Below are 21,415 nucleotides of genomic sequence, written 5' to 3' on the forward strand. Positions count from 1 at the left end.
TTATTTATTTCAAACGTTTAAACACTAAAGAAAATATTTTTAAATTAGATTTTTTAAAAATTATTTAAATATGTTAATTTATTAATGTCTGCAAAGGTTCTGTCAAGTATGTTAATAGAATTCCCCCTTGTAGTTCAAAAACAGTTTGTCCCATCCTCTCATTTTTTTCAATATTTTATTTATAATACCGCATTGTCAATGAATATATTAATTGACTGTCTACTATGTTACATACATTTGTGTTGGTTGCAGTGTTTTTATGATTTTAACACAATCAGTCTTTTCAATAAAAGAACATGTGGTCAGCAGGTCAAAGCCTGCCACTGAACTCATCAACTTTATCACTGAATTCTTTATGCATGGAAATTTTCAATAGAATTTTGTCCTAGTGCTGATGGTTAATGTTTCCAGTCACCTATGTTACTTGTATTAATGCAGGGTCAACTATGTTACACCTTATTTTTCAAATGAAAAGTGGCGTTTCTGACTTACTGACTTCGGGGGCAGTTGTGGGCTGAAGGTTAGGGAACTGGCCCTGTGACTGGAAGGTTGCCGGTTCAACCCCCAGGGCCGACAGCACATGACTGAGGTGTCCTTGAGCAAGACACCTAACCCCCAATCGCTACCCGGGCGCCGTGGATAGGGCTGCCCACCGCTCTGGGCAAGTGTACTCACTGCCCCCTAGTGTGTGTGTCTATTCGCTAGTGTGTATGTTGTGTTTCACTTCACGGATGGGTTAAATGCGTAGGTGGAATTTCCCCGTTTGTGGGATTAATAAAGTATCACTTAACTTACATAAGACACTATTAAAATTACCCATATGATGTTTTATAGTACAAAAATTCTGTCAGTAACGACAGTCAGTGCTGAACATATCACATGTATATTTGAGAAAAAATCAATGCTTAAACATCATTGTATTTATAGCAGAACAGACATTTAAGGATGTAATCAAATGACTGTAATCACATACAGTTTGTCTGTAACAGTTGAAAAACTGATTAGTGAAAACATTTGTTGTCAGAAACTCTATGACCCCCTCTTTCAGTTGGTGTGTGATTGGTTCCTAGGCGCCTCATGGTTGTAATAATATGGCACAGATCAGACAGATCTTTTTGAATCACCTTGTAGTATGAGGGGAAGTCACATTTAAGAAGATTTTCTTTCCTAAAATGATTTTGTGAATCTACCCCCGGTCTAGAAATAAGGGTCCTGTACAATATAAATCGCAACATCCTATGACATAAAAATGCTGAATGCTTATTTAAATGATTTTGCAGCAGAACATTCCTACAGCTGTGAATATATTAAACCCTACCCATGCTGAGCCACACTCAAATGCTTGCATATGCATCGGAATCAGACCCGCATGAATATTCAGTGAACATATTTAGGATACACACAGCTGCATGTTTATACGTGACTCATGCTGTCTCCCTATATGTTCCTCAGAGGTTTGATCATGTATCAAAAGAGTCTCAAAACTCGTGCTAGACTCCTTCAAACCATATGCAGGAAAAACGCTGTCTGTAGTACCAGGCAAGCATGTGACCAGAACCACTCGTCCAACCTCAGCCTTTACCTAGTGCTCGTACTAAAGCAATGAGAGGCCATGCGCTACCGCGATTTTATCATGAACCCTGGTTTGCAGTCTCTGCTCTAATTCATCCCAAAGGTGTTCTGTTGGATTGAGATCAGAACTCTGTGCAGGCCAGTCAAGTTCTTCCACACCAAAATGAGACTGGCTCATCCATGTCTTTATGGACCTTGCTTTGTGCACTGGTGCGCAGTCATGTTGGAACAGGAAGGGGCCGCCCCCAAACTGTTCCCACAAAGTTGAGAGTGTGAAATTGTCCAAAATCTCTTGGTCCTTTCACTGGAACTAAGGGGCTGAGCCCAACTCCCGAAGAACAGCCCCACACCATAATCCCCCCTCTATTAAACTTTACACTTAGCACAATGCAGTCAGACAAGTACTGCTCACCTGGCAACCGCCAAACCCAGACTCGTCCATCAGATTGCCAGATGGAGAAGCGTGATTCGTCACTCCAGAGACCACGTCTCCACTGCTCTAGAGTCCACTGGCGGCGCTTTACACCACTGCATTCAATGCTTTGCACTGCGCTTGGTGATGTAAGGCTTGAATGCAGCTGCTCAGCCATCGAAACCCATTCCATGAAGCTCAATACACTGTTCTTGAGCTGATCTAAAGGCCACATGAAGTTTGGTGGTCTGTAGAAATTGACTCTACAGAAAGTTGGTGACCTCTGTACACTATGCGCCTCAGCATCCGCTGATCCCACTCAGTCATTTTACATGGCCGACCACTTCATGGCTGAGGTGCTGTCGTTCCCAATCACTTCCACTTTGTTATAATACCACCGACAGCTGACTGGAATATTTAGTAGCAAGGAAATTTCACGACTGGACTTGGTGAATGATAGGATGGTGGCATTCTATCATGGTATCACACTATTCACTATTCACATATTCAAAATATTAATGAAAATGTACCCTTTTTGAAATACAATAATAATATAAAAAAACAATCTTATCAGGAAATAAATATTTGTCTGAAATCTGTGTGCCACAATTATTGGCAACCCTTCATTTAATACTTTGTCCAGCCTCCCTTTGCAAAGATAACAGTCTTCTCCTATAAAACTTACCTTAACATGGGACTGGAGAACACATAGCAAGGGATCTGAGACTGTTCCTCCATAAAGAACCTCTCCAGATCCTTACTCAGATACTCTGAGGCCCTCACTGTGAAGTCTCATCCCACAGGTTTTCTATGGGGTTTAGGTTAGGGGACAGGGGTGACCATGGCAACACCTTAATTCTGTGGACAGTGAATCATTTATGGATTGATTTTGAGGTGTGCTTTGGGTCACGGTTCTGCTACAAGTGTGGTTAAGTTTAAGATTCCTAGCTGAAACAGTGAGGTTTTGATTTTATTTCTGTTGGAAATTGATGAAGCCTGTGATACAATGTATCCGAATAAATTGTCCAGGGTCTTTGGAAGAAAAACAGACCCACAACACCACTGTGGGTATGAGGTACTTTTCTGCATGGCTATCTTTGTGCCTAAACCAAACTCACCTCTGGTGTTTGTTGCCCAAAGGTCTATTTTGGTCTCATTTGACCACAGGACACAATCCCACAGAAAGTTCCAGTAATGTTTGGAAAACTGTAGGAGCTTGAGTTTATTGTAGACCACCCCCCCCGCAAAAAAAAAACTAGTTGTTATATCGGAGGTGCTTTATCATAGTTTGACAGACGTTGTAACCCCAAGACCTATAATATAGACATACGTCCTGTTCCCAGCAGATTCTTGACATCTCCCATTATTTTAAGTTAGTTAATTATTGGCCTGATAGTGGAATTGCCATTTTCAACTGTTTAGCTATTTTCTTGTAGCCATTTCCTGATTGGTGCAGTTCAACAGCCTTTTGTCATACATCTTCGCTGTTTTCCTAGGCCTTTCTCATAACAATGGATGATTGAGGGCATTTGGCTTTGTTTCATCTCATATATATTCCCCAGTGAAACAGGAGTCATGGCTGACCATTTAAGTGTTCTTGATTTTCCTAAATATTCCCTATATATATATATATATATATATATATATATATATATATATATATATATATATATATATATATATAAGAAAAATATTTATTTCACGACAAGATTTAGTTTTTACTTTGTCATTGTACCTGAAATACAGGTTAGATTTTTGCAAATATTTTGAATGAAAGATCAAAAAGAAAAAATAATTAATAGTATTATTTAAAGCTCATTTTGCTCATAATGACAGTATTTATGGTGGGCACTGTATATTTGGCCAGAGCTGGAAAAGAGGTTTTCCTAATGATAATAAAAGTAAATAAATTATCTGGATCCTCTAATTTTAAATATGTAGGAAGATTTATCTTTCCAAATCCTCAGTTTTAAGTTCTATTTACATTCTTAAACTGGCCCCAGTTTTGCCAATTACATGATGAACAGATGAGAAAAGTACAGTAATAAAAGTAATAAAATGAAAAAAAAAAATATTTTGCATTACGTCAGCTGCACTTTGTACAGTAGACTCAATGAAAGTCTTGTATTTAACTTGCTGGACTTGCAAAGTGTCTACCAAACGTATGAACTGACAAGACACATTTGAAGAGTTTAACACCTTGTGCTGTCGACAACTGGCCTGAAGGGAATATTATTAGGTTTTTGGCGCATTGCATGGTTGTGAGTGAAGCGAGAGACGGAGGGGTTTGTTTCACGGTTTGGCTCCTCTGCGCTGTCACAGTCCTGCTGTTCTCTCTGCCAGCCTGTCAGACCCCTCTCACATCAGACCCCAGCCTGCCAACAGCAGAGTGACAACTGCACTGCCGCATGGTGCCTCTGGGTAGCAGCAGTGAGCAGAGAGAGATTGTCTTGATCACTGGTTCCCAATTTTGGTCCTGAAGTGCCCCTGTCCTGCATATTTTGGTGTTTTCCTGCTCTAACACACAGTTGAAGGTAGTTAAGCAATAGATTGGTGGTGCCTAGCGTCGGCTAGAGGCTGTAAAGCCTGGTAATTAAAATAAATGACCTGACTCTGCTTTCCTTCAGAGTTAACCTTTTCACCCTTTTCTTTCAAGGTCTTCAGGAGGCACTAGGAAGCTAGATGTTTATAAAATTGACAACCAGTGCTGTAAATGAGAAAGGTCTGACTGCAGAGTCGCAGATTTACACATGCAGCGTCATTCTAGCGGTTTCAGGCCAGGAACGCATGCGCAGTAGGACAGTGCGATTGTGCCATATAAACAAAGTCGTATTGGAAAGTTGAGCATTACAAGTGACACATTCATATTTCAACCAGTGGGCGGTTTCCTCATTTATAACGTCTCTGATGTAAACAGCGACTGTCTGTGCTGATTGTATGTGTTGCCATGCATATTATCATTCAGGAAGGGAGACCGCTGCAGTATACACATCAGTCATCGGTAACTGGTTAAACCATAAGCCAAAACATATTACAAAGACACCAGAATCCAAAAGAAACACTGAATGGTTTCTGTGGGTTTTTTCAGCAGGGATACATTCAAAAACAAAAAAAAAAGTTTGTTTTAGGCTAAAGTTTAATGTTATGCTCAGCTTAAGGCAGCTTGACATAAAGTTCTGTTTCTGCACTTGTAATGTAAGTGTACACATAAAGCCCCCATATTAAGTTTAAGTTAATTGGGCTATATGTAGTTTATGTACTATTTACCCTGTAATTCTCTATATGCGTTTAAACCAAACTTTGTTTTAGCCTAAAGTTTAAAACAAAATGTTAGCCCGATGTAAATTTATCACCAATTTATTGGAAACCCACATCAAATGACTGAAATGTTGATTAGCCTAAAACTCACTAAGAAAACAAAACAAAAACAAAACTGTGGCTCTGCGGCTCTTCAGACAGATGTTATTGTTGTAGATTGATACAGCAGCTGCACGTTTTAGGATTTTCCCCTTTTTTCCTAAAACATTTGGTCCAGGTCTTCAATTCAAAGCAGGCTCTACTTCGCTGTTGTCAAATCTCCACAGCGATAACTTTTTTAGAGAGAGCTTCTTATTTTTAATGTGAGTCAAAGGAACCAAACTTTTTCCAAGTAATTTTTGGGGATTTTTTTTAGTCTATGCATCATGAAATTTACACACAGTGTGAAGAACAACAAGCTTTTTCAAATTATGTCAAAAACTGATAAACGGCAAAAATGGAGAGACGGGGTTTTGTTCCGAAAACAGTGATTTGTTGCTTAGTTTCCAGAGCAGGACTTGGGATTGACGATACGTTGTAAATGTTAGCAGTGTTTATGTACTGCATCAAAGTCTTTTTTTTACAAAAATTAAGGAAGAGTTCTTGATTTTCTCATTTAAAGCAGGTATGCTATCCTGCACCATTGTACTCGAGAACTAGAGATCGACATGTGCACTTTATTTTTTGATGCACAGTTTTTCCTCATCATATTATTTATTTGTTATTTTCACTTTACATTGTTTAACATGATGACTTTTGGGCACTTCCAGGAATGCAGGATTTAAAAGAACTGCTTCTGGTCACAAGATTCAAATCAGCTTTGCTCAGCAATGGCATGTGTGTTTTCCATAGTAGTAAATGATTCACATGTGTGTTTCGTGTTTACAGAGACTCCCCTCACGCTGGCGGTGCAGTGTGAGCCAGGGGCGGGGGAGGTGATCAGGGCCCTTGTGATGGGAGGAGCACACATCGACTTCAGGGCCAAAGATGGCCTCACATCTCTGCACAAGGCCGTCCGAGCCCATGCACACACCGCCCTGCTGGTAAGAACACACACACTTTGGGCACACTTCTCTCTGTCCTTGACCCAGGAAGCCTACACACAGCATATTTTTTTATTTTTCCCTACAACACACTTAACTCAGCTCATGAAGGCACGATAAGACAAGGCAAGGTCATTTATAAAGCACCTTTAATGTACAGAAATAATTTAAGCAAGTGAACCCGACAAGCCAAGTATTGGGTACCAAAAATAATGAAAGCTGATCATTTTAATTGGCCGAAGGATTTTTTTTTCTTCAATTCAAGCATGTAGAACTGGAGCTTTCTGTGTGCTACCATTTATTTTGTTCACTGCATAAAATATGCACAAGCCTTCCTTTCGCATTGCATGTACCTTGTTTCCGAGCAAGTGCATAAGCTCATTCAGACACCAGTTTAAATCGGTAATGTCTTTTATTACTGATTTGTTTAAGCATAAGACCAAATAATGTGTGACCCACTACACCACATGTATCAGGCTCCAGTTCTCATGGGCCAGAACACTGCAGACTTTAGCACACTGCCTCATTAAACATACCTGATAAAGCTCATCAGCTACTTAGTAAGACCTTCATGCACTGAATTCAGAGTGTTAGATGAAAGAGAACGCTAATATCCACAGCATTTTGGCCCTGAAGGTACCCAGTTTGTCATGCCTGACCTACACTGTCACGGTGTGGTCCTGTGCCTTATTAATGTTACACACACACACACACACACACACACACACACACACACACACACACACACACACACATACATATACGCTATATTGCCAGAAGCATTCACTCATCTGCCTTCACACTTGAGTGACATCCCATTCTTAATCCATAGGGTTTAATATGATGTTGGCCCACCCTTTGCAGCTATAATAACTTCAACTCCTCTGGGGAAGCTTTCCACCGGGTTTAAGTGTGCGTTTATGGGAATTTTAGATCATTCTTCCAGAAGCACATTTGTAAGATCAGACACTGATGTTGGATGAGAAGGCCTGGCTCGCAGTCTCCACTCTAATTCATCCCAAAGATGTTCTGTCAGGTTGAGGTCAGGACTCTGTGCAGGCCAGTCAAGTTCTTCCATACCAAACTCACTCACGGGGGCACAATTATGTTGGAACAGGAAGGGGCTGTCCCCAAACTGTTCCCACAAAGTTGAGAGTGTGAAATTGTCCAAAATCTCTTGGTGCTGAAACATTCAGGGTTTGTTTCGCTGGAACTAAGAGGCCGAGCCCAACACCTGAAAAACAACCCACACCATAATCCCCCCTCCACCAAACTTTACAGTTTACACTTATGCAGTCAGACAAGTACCATTCTCCTGGCAACTGCCAAACCCAGAATCATCCATCAGATTGCCAGATGGAGAAGCGTGATTCATCACTCCAGTGGCAACGCTTTATACCACTGCATTCAATGCTTTGCATTGCGCTTGGCAGAGGTGGATGAAGTACACAAACCATGTACTTGAGTTAAAGTAGAGATACCCAAGGTAAAATATTACTCCAGTAAAAGTAGAAGTCCTTACTCTAGACCTCAACTTGAGTAAAAGTACAAAAGTATTTGCCTTCAAATGTACTTAAGTGTCAAAAGTAAAAGTACTAAAAGATTAATTATGACTTTAATGTCCTGTTATCATTTTTATAACTAGACTCGCTTCATGAACTCATTTTAGGTGAAAGTCCTCCAGTGTCTCTCTTGGTAAACCAGTCTTTTAATAGAACGTCATTAATTAGTGACGCTGACGTCTATTAAAATGATCATAAGCACAAAACACTGAAGGTAAACATGTGTGTGAACATAAACTGCATATGTGTACATAATTCTATATTGTGGTCTATTTACACAAAGTTAGGTTAGTTCCATCATGCTGCACTGATGTTGAACTGTGTGCTTGCACTGGGTCGGTATGACCAACAGGTCAAAACAAGCTCAGAACAAAGTGACCGCTGTGCCCTGATTGGTGTTCTTGCTTTGCACTTCTTTCGTTTTGACATATTACGTTTTTATACACACAGAAACCAAAAGGAGCGACAGATTTCTCAAATGTAGTGGAGGAAAAAGTAATATATTTGACTCTGAAATGTAGTGGAGTGAAAGGAAAAAGTCACTCAAAATGGAAATACTTAAGTAAAGTACAGATACACGAAAAAACTACTTAAGTACAGTAACTAATTACATTTACTTAGTTACTGTCCACCACTGGCGCTTGGTGATGTGAGGCGTGGATGCAGCTGCTTGGCATTGGAAACATGTTCCGTGAAGCTGTCTAAGCAGTTCTTGAGCTGATCTGAAGGCCACATGAAGTTTGGAGGTCTGTAGTGATTGACTCTGCAGAAAGTTGGCGACCTCTGCGTGCTATGCGCCACAGCATCCGCTGACCCCACTTTGTCAATTTGGCCTACCATTTCATGGCTGAGTTGATGTCGTTCTTAATCGCTTACACTGACAGTTGACTGTTGCATATTTACTAGTGAGGAAATTTCACGACTGGACTTGTTGCACAGATGACATCCTATCACAGTACCACACTGGAATTCACTGAGCTCTTGAGAGCGACCCATTCTTTCACTAATGTTTGTAGAAATAGTCTGCATGCCTAGGTGCTTGGTTTTATACACCTGTGGCCATGGAAGTGATGGGAACACCTGAATTAACTAATTTGAATATATATATACAACAACAATTCCAATGAAGTTGCGACATTGTGTAAAACATGAATAAAAACAGAATACGATGATTTGCAAATCCTTTTCAACCTATATTCAATTGAATACACTGCAAAGACAAGATATTTAATGTTCAAACGGATAAACTTTATTGTTTTTTGCAAATATTCACTCATTTTGAATTTGATGCCTGCAGCATGTTCCAAAGAAGTTAGGACAGGGGCAACAAAAGACTGGGAAAGTTGAGGAATGCTCAAGAAACACCTGTTTGGAACATTCCACAGGTGAGCAGGTTAATTGGAAACAGGTGAGTGTCATGATTAGGTATAAAAGGAGCATCCCTGAAAGGAAGCAAGGATGTGAACAACTGCGTGAGCAAATAGTCCAACAGTTTAAGAACAACGTTTCTCAATGTGCAATTGCAAGGAATTTAGGGATTTCATCATCTACAGTATCATCAAAAGATTCAGAGAATCTGGAGAAATCTCTGCAAGTAAGCAGCAAGGCAGAAAACCAACATTGAATGCCCGTGACCTTCGATCCCTCAGACGGCACTGCATTAAAAACCGACATCATTCTGTAACGGATATTATCACATGGGCTCAGGAACACTTCAGAAAACCATTGTCAGTGAACACAGTTCGTCGCTCCATCTACAAGTGCAAGTTAAAACTCTGCCATGCAAAGCGAAAGCCAAATAATATCAACAACACTCAGAAACGCTGCCGACTTCTCTGGGCCCGAGCTCATCTGAGATGGACTGACGCAAAGTGGAAAAGTGTCCTGTGGTCTGACGAGTCCACATTTCAGATTGTTTTTGGAAATCATGGATGTCGTGTCCTCCGGGCCAAAGAGGAAAAGGACTGTCCGGATTGTTATCAGCGCAAAGTTCAAAAGCCAGCGTCTCTGATGGTATTGGGGTGTGTTAGTACCCATGGCATGGGTAACTTGCACATCTGTGAAGGCACCATTAATGCTGAAAGGTACATCCAGGTTTTGGAGCAACATCTGCTGCCATCCAAGCAACGTCTTTTTCAGGGACGTCCTGCTTATTTCAGCAAGACAATGCCAAGCCACATTCTGCACGCGTTACAACAGCGTGGCTTCATAGTAAAAGAGTGCAGGTACTAGACTGGCCTGCCTGCAGTCCAGACCTGTCTCCCGTTGAAAATGTGTGGCACATTATGAAGCGCAAAATACGACAAAGGAGACCCCGGAATGTTGAGCAACTGAAGTTGTACATCAAGCAAGATTGGGATCTCCACCTACAAAGCTTCAACAATTACTGTCCTCAGTTCCCAAACGCTTATTGAGTGTTGTTAAAAGGAAAGGTGATGTAACACAGTGGTAAACATGCCCCTGTCCCAACGTCTTTGGAACGTGTTGCAGACATCAAATTCAAAATGAGTGAATATTTGCAAAAAACAATAAAGTTGATCCATTTGAACATTAAATATCTTGTCTTTGTAGTGTATTCAATTGAATATACGTTGAAAAGGATTTGCAAATCATCGTATTCTGTTTTTATTTATGTTTTACACAACGTCCCAACTTCATTGGAAGTGGTCAAAGGTATGATGGCCATTAAAAGTGTAAAAAGCAGGATCCCAGATAAAAATGAAGACTGTTATGCCAATATACAAAGTTTTTCTATAGACAGAAATGTTCACATATATAACCAGCTACATATAACTGCTATAAGAAAAGTAATATGCAGAACACTGTATGAACATTCATGTTTTATGCATGCATACTTATACATAGTGGTTAAACTTTGATTAATGATTATAATGTAAGCTATAAATGTTATAATTTAAGCTATACTCAAAATGCAGCATTTGCGATCTGCAGTTACGCTCTTTGGAAGCGTGATTTTGATATAAAGCAATGCAGCCCTTATATTTAGAACTGTCTGCCAACTTCTTTGTGCTAAATTAGAAAATTACAGATTTTACACGGTCAGTCTGAGCAATCATCGTCCAAGTTTTCTCTCACACTCTCTCCATCTTCTGTGGCAGACTCTGCTGTCTCTGGGAGCGTCTCCGGACTACAAGGACCGACGTGGGCTGACGCCGCTTTACCACACTGTGCTGACAGGGGGCGACACCTCCTGCTGCGAAACACTCCTCTATCACAGAGCCAAGTTGGGGCTCCGGGATGAAAACGGCTGGGATGAGACACATCAGGTACCTGCTTTGTGTGTGTGAGTGTGTGTGCACCTGTATGTGTGTGTGTTTTACTCATAACGTATGTCTTTGAGTGTTGATGTGCATGGACCTGCGTCTCTGTTAAGACCATTCGGCATGGGGTCTCACTCTTATTCTGTCTCTCTGGCTGTCTCTCTGCCTGTCTCCCTCTCTCTCCACCATCCCTCCATCCTTCCAGCCTCTCAGTCACTCCATCACTCCACGTGGAGAAGAAAGCGGAAGAGGTACACAAGCATCCTCTCTTTCTTCATATTCATCTTCACCAGGCAGTGTCTTTTTGTGGGTCTTAGATGTCCTTGCTGTCATGAGAAAGCCTCTGAAATAGAAAGCTTTGGCCTAAGTCAAATAATAGGATTGTAACGATGCATATTTATTAAGGATTGATCCAGGTTCAATTTTGAGGAGAAGGCCCAGGCCCATCTCACCCCTTGCCTCTATTACTTATCCCTACCCCCTTGGTTTTGCGTGTTCACATCTACGAGTAGGGTGTCCTGATTTTTGTTGAGATAGAGGGGTAGGGTGAAGTGTTAGGGCTACATGACACAGCAAGGAGTGTTAAGAAAAAAACAGGGAAGATGGCTGCACAGGAGACCAAAGAAACTACAGTAAAAAATACAGTAATTGTATTATCTTTGTATAATGTAATTTCAGTGTATTATAGTCCTTTTCTTCATAACAAGCATAAAAAAATCACTAGTAGTAGCTGATGTCTCGGTAGGTAGCTAGCAAAATTAGATCATCAGCTGTCTAGATGTGTCTAGACTGTCTAGTTAGTGTAGACTGTATAAAATACATACAAAACAACCATTTTATTGAACTTTCAGAGCTACAAAGTGTCTAACTTCTGTATAAATAGACTGAAAGTCAAAGCGGGGTTTCCTCAGCTTTGACAGCAATGATGTGTTCAGGGTTACTGAACCTTTTTAACTTCATCAGTGTCAAATTGTACCTGCTGACATATGTGACTTTTTGTGCTGTGTTTTTCTTTGTGAGTGTGCATATGTCTGCATGTGTGTGTGTGTGTGTGTGTGTGTGTGTGTGTGTGTGCAAGAGTGTGTCTTTCCACCTCTATTTCGATTCTGCAGTGCCCTCTCTCCGTCTTTCGCTTTCAGAGTGGTGTTAATTAATAAAGGTGTCAGTGTTCTGACGGGGTATAAAAAAAAGCTTCCTCTGCTCTCTCTCTCTCTCTCTCTCTCTCTCTCTCTCTCTCTCTCTCATCATATCACAATTCCTTCTCTCTTCCTCATTTATCTCTCCATCTCTTTATCTGCTTTGTATTCTTCTTCTTCTCTCCGGCTCCCTGTCCGTTCATTTTCATGCTCTCTCTTTCCCATATGCGTCCTCCGCTTTCTCCCCCTTTTCTTCTGCAGGCCTGTCAGAATGGCAACTCGCAGCACCTGGAGCATCTCCTTTTCTACGGTGCTGACTCCTCGTCCCAGAACGCCTCAGGAAACACTGCCTTGCACATCTGTGCTTTATACAACAAGGTAAAGTCATTTCTTGATGTGGATTGTGTAGAGTAAGATCTTGTGGAGTAGGACAACATGTGCACCATCTGGCATTCTGCCTGTGGTTTAGCAGCATTAACACTAGCTAAATATACAAACGTCCCTGTGTTGCTTTTTTTTTCATTTTCGTATGAAAAACTTGGGTTTTCAGCAACTGAAGATGCATAATTTTTGCTACATTGACTGTGTTTACATGCACTTAATAATAATAATCCAATAACTGCAGAAAATCAGATTTGGTCTGTAATCTTATCCATGCGTTTACATGCACTTGGGTAATCAAGTAGTGGGGTAACTCCAGGTCTACATTAGTGAGGCAGTAATGAAATTACTACTTTGCAACCAACCAATAAACTCACAGAAGACGACGTGATGTGACATCAATCTCATAAAACTTAATGCCTTGTTTTTTCTTTAAAAACGTCACACCAGTTTACCTGAAAATATGAACAAACATCATTTAGAAGATGAAGAATATTTACATTCTTCTACTAAATATATATTTGGTTTCGTCACTACAAAAGTGTTTTGCTGCACCTTGAGGTGACATTGCCTCCTTATTTCCTGTCTGTTTTTCCATATGTGTAGACTGAGAAATCCAAAAGAAATCAGAGTAAGGGTTTACACAGAGAAATCTGATTACTGCGCTAAAATCCAGCTCTTTTTTTTCGGATTTCCTAATCAGATTTCTAGACCTTACTCCGATCTAAGATATCAGAGTGTGTTGTTTACATGACTGTTTGAGTTATCAGATAACTGCAGAAATCTGATTATGATCTATTACAAGGATAACTCAGTTTATTCTACCTCTGTGAACAATGTTAAATGTTTATGATGGTTTATGTTCTGTATCTCCTGGGTCTAAAGGTTTTCTCAGATTTGTAACTGCACTAGAAAAAATGTAGCAACAGTTATCCTTGTAATAGTTACAGTCCTATAAAACCTGGCCACTTTATCAGAAACACCTACCTTATACTTTACTCTGCTATATACACTGCAAAAAATGGCATCTTGTCAAGGAAAATTATCTTAAATATAGTCAGTAAAATTTAATATCTCCTGTTGAGATTGTTGTAAACTTAAGATTTTTTACTTTTTCCTAGACATTACTTACTAGTTTTAACTGATTTTATTAAGTAAAATTATCTCACTATATTGGCAGATAATTTAGCTTGTTTTAAGAAATGTAGTTATCTGTAACGCTGGGGAGCGAGGAGGCAGATGCATACGCTGAGATAAGCGACTTTTATTAAGGGCAAATCCAGGGTCATGGTCAAAACGGTCCAGGTTTAAATAGCCGATACGGAGAGCAGGAGGGACAGACATGACAAAATGAACACAGAACCTCAAACAAGAGCCAAACACCACGAAAATACAATACATCCAACATGATCAAACATCGAACCAACACAAAGACCAGCCAAAATAAAGGGCAAACATGGGGCTTTTAAAGCACGGGGATAACGGGGGACAGGCAGAAATCAGGTGGCGACAATCAGTTGCGGAGTCACAAAACAAGGGTCCGGACTAGAAAACCAAAACAAAGAAAACACGTGGAAGATCAAAACAAAGAGCCACGTGGACGATCTGAAAGTAAACAGAAAAAGCACATGGAGTAGTGGGAGGAGTCACCCAGGAGGAGCCCACCGTGACTTATCTGCTAGTATAGCAAGATAATTTTACTAAATAAAAAGTTAATCATGTCTAGAAATAAGATAAATAATCTTTTAATCAGGGCACAGCTATCTTAAAATGGGAAATAATTGATTTATTGACTAGATTTAATATCATATTACCTGACAAGATGCTATTTTTTTCAATGTAGGTGTACAGTTACAGTATAGACTGTAGCCCATCTGTTGCTGCACAGTGTATGAATCACCTCTACTCTGCTCATCATTTGTCAGTTTCTGACCACAGCACTGCTGTTGAATATCCAGCCAAGGGTGGCTCTGTGGTCAGAAAGTGAGCACTGATGAAAGGCTGGAGAATGTCTAACACAAACGGTGCATCTGCAGTCTAAGGTGGAGCTACCAGAGAGGGGTTTCTTATAAAGTGGCCAGTAAGTATATTTATAACATGTACAATAATGAAGGTAAATTTACTCTATTATTTTTCCAGCACGGATCACTATTACACATGGCTCAGCCCTGTATGTAACTATAAATATTCAAATCACTAAGATGGCGTAGGTTTGTGAATGAGTGATATTGTGTTTATTCAGCACATACGACTGCTGTCTGCAGCTGATGTAACAGGCTGTGTTGTGAGTTCTGAATGGTGGCTGTTGGTGTGTGTTTGGACCATTCAGGAGAGCTGTGCACGCATCCTGCTTTACCGAGGAGCCAAAAAAGACATGAAGAACAACAGTGGGCAGACACCCTTCCAGGTGAGTGGTAATAAAAAAGGGAAAAAAGCAGATAATGGGAGTGTGGTGTTTTTATTGGGTTCAGCTAGGATGAAGACATTGCAGGGGAATCATGAAGGAGAACCTGAAATGTGAGGAAAAGCCTGCCCCAAACCAATAATCACAAATAAATGTGATTTGATTTGAGTAAAGGGTTGTCTATGCATTCATGATAGCATTAATGTTGATTTATTACGTTGACGTTTTATTGTTGTGGTCTGTGCCCTGATTTGTTGATATAAAGAGTATCGGTGCTGTTAACCTCTGCCATTTTTGCATCAACAGCAAAGGCTAATTATGTAAGTGTGTATGTGTGTGTGAAAGAGACAGACCAAGATGTACTTACAAAACAGGCACAGTGTGCAGTATGTGTTGATGTGACCAGACGTTGCACCTACAATTACTTGAATTTAATGTTTCATTTACTTCTATAGGCTGATAGGCTGATTACACATACTGTGCGCAGCTTCGCCCACTAACTGCTGGCTTGTGAGGTGCAGGGTTTAAAGGCCCAGTGAAATAATGCCACCAAAATGAAAGATAAGTGATGAAGAGATGGCTAATAAAGTGTTAATAAATCAAGTTCTTTCTCACCAAAACATTCTTCAGGGGGGTTATTTTTCTTAAGAGTTTATGAAATGATAACATGGACAGTGTGTGCATATTGCAACAGCATTGGTGCCAAATTTGCCCCATTATTGGTCCAGAGAGTTTAAATGGTGTTATTCTTATGGTACATATTCTTTCAGCATGCATTTAGCTGCACAAGTAACTTTCTGTGCGGTCTTCCTGCACTTTGCGCAGCCCTCCCGCAAATGCTTATTGATGCATTTTGCATTATAGCATGCGCACAACCATGAACTGTGTATTTAGGCTGGTGAATTAGTTTCATAACACATAGGCAGGACGTGTCAGGTTTGCTACTGAAAGTAGTGCAAAAGACTCACATTTGGACCAGAGTACACAAGACTCATCTACATGCCAGCAGGTTGAACACTGTATGTGTATATGTGTTTTCCAGGTGGCTGTGATGTCTGGCCATTTTGAGCTGGGAGAGATAATCAAAAACCATCGGGATTCAGATGTAGGTAAGTATAAATCCAGACAATCAGTAAGCTGTGATTCTTTAATGCTCTCAGTGCCCTGTCTCTCTCTCTCTCTCTCTCTCTCTCTCTCTCTCTCTCTCTCTCTCCCCCTCTCTCCCCCTCTCTCTCTCTCTCTCTCTCTCTCTCCCCCTCTCTCCCCCTCTCTCCCCCTCTCTCTCTCTCTCTCCCTCTCTCTCTCTCTCTCTCTCTCTCTCTCTCTCTCTCTCTCTCCCCCTCTCTCTCTCTCTCTCTCTCTCTCTCTCTCTCTCTCTCTCTCTCAGGATTATTACTTTCTCCATAGCTACAAACTCTTTCATCATTCGCTTTTACTTTTATAACATTTCTCTGTGGCAGTGCCATTTTTGGAGTCACCCAAGTACGCCCCCCAGAGGAGGGAGAGTGGGCGAACACTCGCTTTGCCCCATCCTCACCCCTTCCTACGGGCCAACAGCGACAACAGCATGAATCTTCCTGAATGGATGGCCTTTCCCAATGCTGCTGGCTCCAACATCGTCTCTGTGCAGGTAATCTGTGTGTGTGCGTGTATAAATATTCCTAGTGAGGACCAGACATGGGTAGTGATAAGTTTAATTTACTCAGCTAAATACAACCCCAATTCCAATGAAGTTGGGACATTGTGTAAAACATAAATAAAAACAGAATACAATGATTTGCAAATCCTTTTCAACGTATATTCAATTGAATACACTACAAAGAAAAGATATTTAATGTTCAAATGGATCAACTTTATTGTTTTTTGCAAATATTCACTAATTTTGAATTTGATGCCTGCAACACGTTCCAAAGACGTTGGGACAGGGGCATGTTTACCACTGTGTTACATCACCTTTCCTTTTAACAACACTCAATCAGCGTTTGGGAACTGAGGACATTAATTGTTGAAGCTTTGCAGGTAGAATTCTTTCTCATTCTTGCTTGATGTACAACTTCAGTTGCTCAACAGTCCAGGGTCTCCTTTGTCGTATTTTGCGCTTCATAATGTGCCACACATTTTCAATGGGAGACAGGTCTGGACTGCAGGCAGGTCAGTCTAGTACCTGCACTCTTTTACTACGAAGCCATGCTGTTGTAACACGTGCAGAATGTGGCTTGGCATTGTCTTGCTGAAATAAGCAGGACGTCCCTGAAAAGACGTTGCTTGGATGGCAGCAGATGTTGCTCCAAAACCTGCATGTACCTTTCAGCATTAATGGTGCCTTCACAGATGTGCAAGTTACCCATGCCATGGGTACTAACACACCCCAATACCATCAGAGATGCTGGCTTTTGAACTTTGCGCTGATAACAATCCAGACAGTCCTTTTCCTCTTTGGCCTGGAGGACACGATGTCCATGATTTCCAAAACCAATTTGAAATGTGGACTCGTCAGACCACAGGACACTTTTCCACTTTGCGCCGGCGGCGTTTCTGGGTGTTGTTGATTTCTGGCTTTCGCTTTGCATGGCAGAGTTTTAACTTGCACTTGTAGATGGAGCGACGAACTGTGTTCACTGACAGTGGTTTTCTGAAGTGTTCCTGAGCCCATGTGGTAATATCTGTTACAGAATGATGTCGGTTTTAATACAGTGCCGTCTGAGGGATCGAAGGTCACGGGCATTCAATGTTGGTTTTCTGCCTTGCCGCTTACTTTCAGAGATTTCTCCAGATTCTCTGAATCTTTTGAAGATATTATGGACTGTAGATGATGAAATCCCTAAATTCCTTGCAGTTGCACGTTCAGAAATGTTGTTCTTAAACTGTTGGTCTATTTGCTCACGCAATTGTTCACAAAGTGCTTGTGAACGACTGAGCCTTTGAGGAATGTTCCCTTTATACCCAATCATGACACTCACCTGTTTCCAATTAACCTGTTCACCTGTGGAATGTTCCAAACAGGTGTTTTTTGAGCATTCCTCATCGTTCCCAGTCTTTTGTTGCCCCTATCCCAACTTCTTTGGAACGTGTTGCAGGCATCAAATTCACAATGAATGAATATTTGTGAAAAAGTTTATCCATTTGAACATTAAATATCTTTTCTTTGTAGTGTATTCAATTCAATATAGGTTGAAAAGTATTTGCAAATCATCGTATTCTGTTTTTATTTATGTTTTACACAACGTCCCAACTTCATTGGAATTGGGGTTGTATACTAATGCACAATTTTACAATGATCCTTATTGCTTTTTGGTTTAGCTGAGAGATGCTTCATTGTTGCTCACAACCCACTTTGGAGCTTCAACGTTGTATTTTAGATCACAAGGATAGAAAATTAGAAGAACAAAGTCTGGCAAGCTTCACTTTCTGTATCCAATCCCATTTCACCCCTCAGCCGTCTGTTTTGTGCGTTGTAGGGTGTGCCGTTTTTTTTATTGAGACAGAAAGGTAGGGTGATGGAGGTTTTTCAGAGAAAAACAAAGAGAAACAGAGCTTCATGAGAAAAAAAGAAAAACCGGCAAGATGGCTGAATAAGGGACCAGAGAAACCCCCAAATAAGTATTTTCTCAGTTACATTTATGATAACCATTGTATAATCTTAGTTTAATGTCGTTTTGGTGTATTATGATCCTTTTCTTCATAATAATCATAAAAAATCACTTGTACTGTGCTGATGTATCGGTAGCTGGCTGAATTTCCCGTTCCACCTAAAATGGTGCTGTAGTTACATTCTGGCCCTTCAAGTGACAGAAGTGCTGGACCATTTAAAATGGAACAGGAAAATAGCTAACTTAGCTTCATATCACTGAAAAATTAGGGGTGGACGATTTTAAATTCCCCTACTGGTCTCTCTTATGGTAATAAGTAAAGTTGCAGTGTGTCTGTATTGAATTTTTAAGGACATTTTTAGAGTCTGAAAAGCTCCTTGTGGTTTTATTTGGCCTTTTAAAAATTCTGATTACTTCATTGACACAATCAATGAATTACTTGATTACTACAGCCCTACTGTATCTGTGTGTGTGTGTTTGTGTGTGTGTGTGTTAGGGTCTGAAACACGGTGGGACTCTGCGCAGTTCCAGTAGCCCCCGTGGAGCCCGGACACGCTCTCCTTCCCGTGGCCGAACAGGAGACAGAGAGGATCGCAGCCGACAGACCCGCGGGAGACAGGGGTGAGACACACACACACACACACACACACACACACACACACACACACACACACACACACACACGTAACACAACACATCTACAACATCAAAGAGTGTTGAGTGCAGGCAATAAAACGAATTATTCTTTATGAGTTTAGGTTTTGTAAATAGTTCACTGGAGCTACTTTGCCATTGCTCAATGTGTCATTCAATTACTAAATATTTACTAACATGACCTTTCCCCAAATGTAGCGTTCGCTACAACCCTGACCTTACCCTCAACCCACAATATGACCCTAATCATAACCTGCATTTCATCAGAGAGTTGGATAGTAATCTAAGTGTCTACACAGGCCTGTGCCCAGAGACGGTTAGTCGAATTAACACAGTAACAGCCTCAAATGATGGTAAAAACTCATTAAACACCCGTTAAAAAAAAAAGATTGTTCAATTATTGATTTCATGCAACCTTCTCTGAGGTCTACCTCTTCTCCTTCTGCCCGGCAGCTCCATCTCCAACATTCTTTGACCAATATATCCACTATTCCTCCTCAACACATGTCCAAACCATCTCAACCTGGCCTCTCTGGCTTTATCTCCAAACTGCTCCACCTTCACTGTCCCTCTGATCTGCTCATTTCTAATCTTGCCCATCCTTGTCACTCCCAACGAAGATCTCAGCATCTTCATCTCCGCCACCTCCAGCTCAGCCTGCTGTCTTTTAGACAGAGCCACAGTCTCCAAACCATACATCATAGCAGGACGCACTACTGTCTTGTAAACCTTCCCTTTCACTCTTGTTGCTATCCTTCTGTCACACATCAGCACTGACACCCGTCTCCACCCACTTCATCCTGCCTGCACCCTCTTCTTCACCTCTTTTCCATACTGTCCATTGCTCTGGATGGTTGACCCAAGATATTTGAAGTCATCCACCTTTACGACCTCTACTCCTTGCATCTTCACCTTTCCACCTGCCTCCCTCTCATTCACACACATGTATTCCGTCTTGTCTCTACTGACCTTCATTCCTCTCCTCTCCAGTGCAAACCTCCACCTCTCTCTTCTCTCACCACAGATAACAAGGTCATCTGCAAACATCATGGTTCATGGAGCCTCCTGCCTGACCTCATCTGTCAACCTTTCCATCACCATTGCAAACAAGAAGGGGCTCAAAGCTGATCCCTGATGTAACCCTACCTTCACCTTGAAACCATTTGTCACTCCAACTGTACACCTCACCACTGTCTCACTATCCTCATACATGTCCTGCACCACCCTAACATACTTTTCAGCTACACCTAACTTCCTCATACAGTACCACTGTTCCTCTCTTGGCACCCTATCATATTCTTCTCTAGATCCACACTTCTCTGTACTTCTCTACCAACACTCTCAATGCAAAAATTGCATCTGTGGTACTCTTTCTGGGCATGAAACCAAACTGCTGCTCACTGACCTGGACCTCTCACCTTAGCCTTGCTTCAACAACTCTTTCCCATACCTTGGGAAACCTTTCCCATACCATGGTGTGGCTCATCAACTTTATACCTCTGTAGTTACTGCAGCTCTGCACATCACCCTTGTTCTTAAAAATGGGGACCAGTACACTACTTCTCCACTCATCAGGCATCCTCTCACTCTCCAGGATTTTGTTAAACAACCTGGTTAAAAAGTCCACTGCCTTCTCTCCTAAACATCTCCATACCTCCACAGGTATGTCATCTGGACCAACTGCCTTTCCATTCTTCATCCTTTTTAAAGCTGCCCTCACTTCCACCTTACTAATTCTATGCACTTCCTGATCCACTATCTCTCCCCCGTTGTCCTCCTCTCTCTCGTTTTCCTCATTCATTAGTTCTTCAAAGAACTCCTTCCATCTACTCAACACTCTCTGTTCACTCACTAGTACATTTCCCTCTCTATCCTTTATCAGCCTAACCTGCTGTACATCCTTTCCAGCTCTATCTCTCTGTTTAGCAAACGATACAAGTCCTTTACTCCTTCTTTACTGTCCAGCCTCTCATACAGCTCATCATAGGCCTGAGCCTTTGCCTTTGCCACCATTCTTTTCGCTATGCGACTAGCCTCACAGTACTCCTGCCTACTTCCTTCATCTCTCTGGTTATCCCACCTT

At 41.1% G+C, this 21,415-nt stretch overlaps 1 protein-coding gene across 6 annotated transcripts in view; it reads left to right on the forward strand.

Moving 5' to 3' along the window:
- Window positions 1–21,415, forward strand: part of shank1 (SH3 and multiple ankyrin repeat domains 1) — a 218,543-nt gene that overhangs the window by 121,559 nt on the left and 75,569 nt on the right. For 5 of the 6 annotated variants that reach the window (XM_017697387.2, XM_037544893.1, XM_037544894.1 and 2 more), the window contains 7 exons: window positions 6,170–6,324; window positions 11,006–11,173; window positions 12,565–12,681; window positions 15,014–15,091; window positions 16,131–16,197; window positions 16,549–16,718; window positions 19,175–19,299. In XM_017697387.2, the coding sequence (XP_017552876.2) occupies window positions 6,170–6,324; window positions 11,006–11,173; window positions 12,565–12,681; window positions 15,014–15,091; window positions 16,131–16,197; window positions 16,549–16,718; window positions 19,175–19,299 (880 nt within the window). Of the gene's footprint in view, window positions 1–6,169; window positions 6,325–11,005; window positions 11,174–11,372; window positions 11,419–12,564; window positions 12,682–15,013; window positions 15,092–16,130; window positions 16,198–16,548; window positions 16,719–19,174; window positions 19,300–21,415 lie in introns of those variants that run through there. The other variant, XM_037544897.1, reaches the window with a different exon arrangement.

This window comes from Pygocentrus nattereri, chromosome 14 (assembly GCF_015220715.1).
Source record: "Pygocentrus nattereri isolate fPygNat1 chromosome 14, fPygNat1.pri, whole genome shotgun sequence".
In the NCBI taxonomy this organism is placed as follows: Eukaryota; Metazoa; Chordata; class Actinopteri; order Characiformes; family Serrasalmidae; genus Pygocentrus; species Pygocentrus nattereri.